Raw genomic sequence first — 4,418 nt, 5'->3', positions numbered from 1 at the left:
TTTTGGATCTCAATCGTATTAGATGTCTACAGTCAAAATGTTAATTTTGACTATTTTTGTTGCGCAGTAATAAAAATGTGTTCAGACTGGTGGCTTTTTGAAGTGAAGGTGAGTTCTCAAGGGAGAATTTAATGGTAGTTAAATGGTCATTTCCACTATTCAAAGGGCTCAGCAACTGAGAACATTCTGCTTCCTAGATTTTTTAACCACTTTAAAACTAATTAGCCTGCTTTATTCCCTCAATTTATCATAGTCTGTTCAGCTGTTCATTCAGCCAATGCATACTTAGCATGTACATAGGCCAAGCCAGGCCTTGTGTAGGTGCTGGGTATTCAAATAAAAGAAATTTTCTCAGATAGTATTGACTTGATTTCACTCCCAGATTAATTACTACAATAGTATCCTATTGGTCCTGGGATTTGAAATCCGATGAGAGTGCTCCATTTACTGGTCCTAGGGCACTAGGCATATTACCTTACCTCTCTTGTCTTTAGTTTTCTCCTTCATGAAATAATGGCAATAATGTTATCAAACTTAAAGCCTTCTTGTTAGTAACAACCTTTCTTGTTAGAAAGTCTTGGTTAAATATTAAGTTTAAAAGAAGGGACAGATGAGTGTTTTTAGGGGAATAAGGTATATAAATCCTGATTATATCCTTATGAGTCTCTTTGATTCTATACCACATACTGCATGCATGTGGAAGCCAATAAAACATACCAGTGCTTTGGTAAGTTATCTCATTTAAATTTCTACAGGAGGGCAGGTAAAGGGAAATAATAGAGACTTTATCTTGATTTTCTTCTCTGAAATTAGCAGAGGCTTCTATGAGAATCTTGTCTTACTGTCTGGCTAAAGCTTCCACAAAGAGAACAAAAGTTAAGAATGTTTGGAGAGAAATACTTTTTGTTTTAGTCTCCTACATTATAGAAATTATCTCGATCGCCTTTTAATAGGGTTTTAAACCTTAAGTTATTTACAGATTTAAAGGAAACCTAACATTTTTAAGTGCTTGCTCTTCCTCAAGTTTCGAGCATGGCATTATACATGTATTATGTCCCATAGTTCTTGCAGGGTACTGGTGTGGGGGAGGTTATTTTGCCTGGCTTAGCAAACAAACAGGCCTCGGGAAACGGACCAACTGGCCCTAGAGCACAGAGTTAGTAAGTGGCCTGGGCCTGGGTCCACATCCGGGGGTTATTCCCGTTTGTCATCCTGCCTCTTGGTAAGGAGCTCTCACTCAAAGTGAGAAAAGGAAGGGGATTTTAAAAAATTGAATTATGGACGCTCAGTTGTTGTTTCCAGTTCCTCCAAAGATACAGCGTGGCCCTAAACTTCTGAAAGTCCAAGTTGGCCAAAGAGCGGACATTCCGTGCAATGCTCAGGGGACGCCTCTTCCTGTAATCACCTGGTTTAAAGGTGGAAGCGCCGTGCTGGTTGATGGAGTCCAGCATGTTAGCCATCCAGGTGGAATGTTAAGCATCAGCCAAGCCATGCTCTCAGATGCCGGAGCGTACACATGTGTTGCTGCTAACATAGCAGGCAGCGATGAAACGGAGATAACACTCCACGTCCAAGGTGATTTGGGGCATAGGGAGATAGATGTATGGTGGGGGTTGGGAGTGGGAGAAAATGGCTGGAGACTATGTACAAAATACATAGTCCTGGATAGTCTTGGGTCACTTTCAGAAGATTTCTGTATAAGACTCTTTACTCAGCTTTGAAAGGAGAACCATTCTAGAAAGAAATGAAATCCTGCCATTACTACACCGGCCTCCATATTTGTATGTTTACCTTTGAAAGTGAAATTGCCATGAATGATATAGATGATGGCATCAATCCCAGATCACTGCCCCACCCACTGTCTTTGGTTTGGGAAAAATTTGGGGCAGAGAGTTGGAATAGGATTTCTCCTGATAGTGGTAGGGTGCACTCAATATTGGTCCCTAGGAAATCTAGTTCCAAGGTTCGCTGTAATGATATTGGCCTTGTTTAGAGGGATTAATTGTTCCTTCACGCTACAAATATTTGTCTAGCTCCTACCAAGTGTCTGTCCTGTTCTTGGCAGTGAGGAGAAAGTCGTGACAAAGGCAAAGCACCTGCTTTTGTGAGCTGTTCCACTGTGAATAGGCAGAGAGCAAGCAAACAAATAAATAAAAATATGGATCATATACAAATAAGTGCTGGGTGGAAAATTAAAATAGGGGGATGCTCCTAGCAATTGACTATGTTAGGTTGGATTGTTAGTTAGGACTCCTGTGAGGAGGTGATATTTAGGGTGCGAACTTATTGACTCTAAGGAACCAGCCGTGTGGAAATCAGGGAGAAGAACATTCCTGGTCAGGGAGAATACCAATGCAAAGGCAAGAAGGAAAGATAAGTAGGTATCCAACTCAGCATGGTACTTTTGTGCAAGTCTGAGATAATACATTTATTTTTCTATTAGAACCACCTACACTGGAAGATCTGGAACCTCCATATAACACCCCATTCCAAGAAAGAGTGGCCAATCAGCGCATTGCATTCCCATGTCCTGCAAAAGGTGTGTAATACCCAGACATATGGGCATTGGCATAATGTCATATTTTTCCTTCTACACTGAGCCCACATCAATTCATAAAATCCCACTTGAGAGTTCTTGTTATAATAGCTGGGCATAATAGAAACTAATCCCTATTTCAAATAACAGCTATTTGAATAGGTGTTTTTTCTTCAATGAAAAGACCTTCTGCTCCTTCAAACTTGCCTCATCTAGTATGTCTTCCATATCATTCATGCTCTTTCCCATTACTTCTCATCTCTATTCTATCAGGCTTATTTAAAATATGAATTATAAAGCATCATTTTATTACATCACTTATGCAGTCTGTTTGGTTGGGCAATCTTCGTGTTTATTCCTTTGATAGTATCTTATTTCCCCTCTTCCTTTATTTTTAGCCAAAAACTCCTCATATATCTAGACCAGTGATGGCGAACCTATGACACGCATGTCAGAGGTGACACTCAAACTCACTTTTTTGGTTGATTTTTCTTTGTTAAATGGCATTTAAATATATAAAATAAATATCAAAAATATAAGTCTTTGTTTTACTATGGTTGCAAGTATCAAAAAATTTCTATATGTGACACGGCATCAGAGTTAAGTTAGGGTTTTTCAAAATGCTGACACACCAAGCTCAAAAGGTTCGCCATCACTGATCTAGACTATTTGATTAATATAGTTTTTCCCAGTGAGCACCATGATTCACAAGAAAATGCTTTTCTTTTATTACTGTCGTCTGGATGTCTTGATAAAATTAACTTTGATCAAACTCTACACTAGAGATCATAGGTCTCTTAAGACTAATCAGGAGTTAGAGGTACCCATGCCAGGGGAAATTATCTTGAAAGTAGCATATACATTAGGGTGCAAATTATTTCCTCCTCGTATACTGGATCTTTAATAATGATTTCTAATGTTGTTGTAAAATATCACGAGGCTTTAATTCCTTTTGTAGGTACTCCCAAACCAACCATCAAATGGTTACGGAATGGCAGAGAGCTGACAGGCAGAGAGCCTGGTATTTCTGTCTTGGACGAAGGCACAATGTTGGTTATTGCTTCTGTTACACCGTATGACAATGGGGAGTACATCTGTGTAGTAGTCAATGAAGCTGGGACCACAGAAAAAAAATATAACCTCAAAGTCCATGGTAAATACAGATAAAAATGCTAACATCACAAAATTGAATATGTGACATTTTCAAATTATTATATGTTATACTCTCAGTGTAGTATTATGTAATGTGAATAGAAATGTTATCATTCAAAACTGGTGATCTGATTGTATTTATTGACCGATTTGATTAAAACTTCGTGTAATTTTTTATTGTGACTTTAATATTTTTTTAAATTTTTATTGAATTTATTGGGGTGACATTGGTTAATAAAATAATACAAGTTTCAGGTGTACAACTCTATAAAACATCATCTGTATATTGTATTGTGCATTTTCCACCCCAAGTCAAGTCTCCTTCCATCACCATTTATCCCCTTTTACCCTCTTCTACCTTCCCCCACCCATCTTTCCCTCCGATAATCACCTACCGTTGTCTGTGTCTATGAGTTTGTTTTTTATTTGTTTAATCACTTCACCTATATCATTCAAAATTCAAATGGTAGAAAAGTATATATAGTCAAAAGTATCATGATCAGGAGCTGAGTCATCTGCTAATCCTCCCTAGGGCCAAAGAAAGTCATTAGCTTTATATTTATGTGTGTGTATCTTCCCAGAGATATTTATACATATGCAAAGAAATATATATACATTTTTTATCCTCGTTTTATTTTATTTTAATTTTTGATTAATCCTCACCTGAGGATATTTTCCCCATCAAGTTCTAGAAAGACTGGAAGGGAGGGAAGGGAGGAGAGAGAGAAAG

The 4,418-nt window shown here is 38.0% G+C and overlaps 1 protein-coding gene across 1 annotated transcript in view; it reads left to right on the top strand.

The window, feature by feature from the left end:
• Positions 1–4,418, top strand: part of LOC107181387 (hemicentin-1-like) — a 27,779-nt gene that overhangs the window by 308 nt on the left and 23,053 nt on the right. The window contains exons 2-4 of the mRNA XM_015569925.1: positions 1,303–1,575; positions 2,444–2,539; positions 3,495–3,689. Coding sequence (XP_015425411.1) covers positions 1,303–1,575; positions 2,444–2,539; positions 3,495–3,689 — 564 coding nt within the window. The remainder of the gene's footprint in view (positions 1–1,302; positions 1,576–2,443; positions 2,540–3,494; positions 3,690–4,418) is intronic.

Source organism: Myotis davidii, unplaced genomic scaffold (assembly GCF_000327345.1).
Source record: "Myotis davidii unplaced genomic scaffold, ASM32734v1 scaffold362, whole genome shotgun sequence".
Taxonomy (NCBI): domain Eukaryota; kingdom Metazoa; phylum Chordata; class Mammalia; order Chiroptera; family Vespertilionidae; genus Myotis; species Myotis davidii.
Note: the sequence above shows the minus strand (reverse complement) of the source record. Positions and strands in the feature narration are given on the sequence as shown.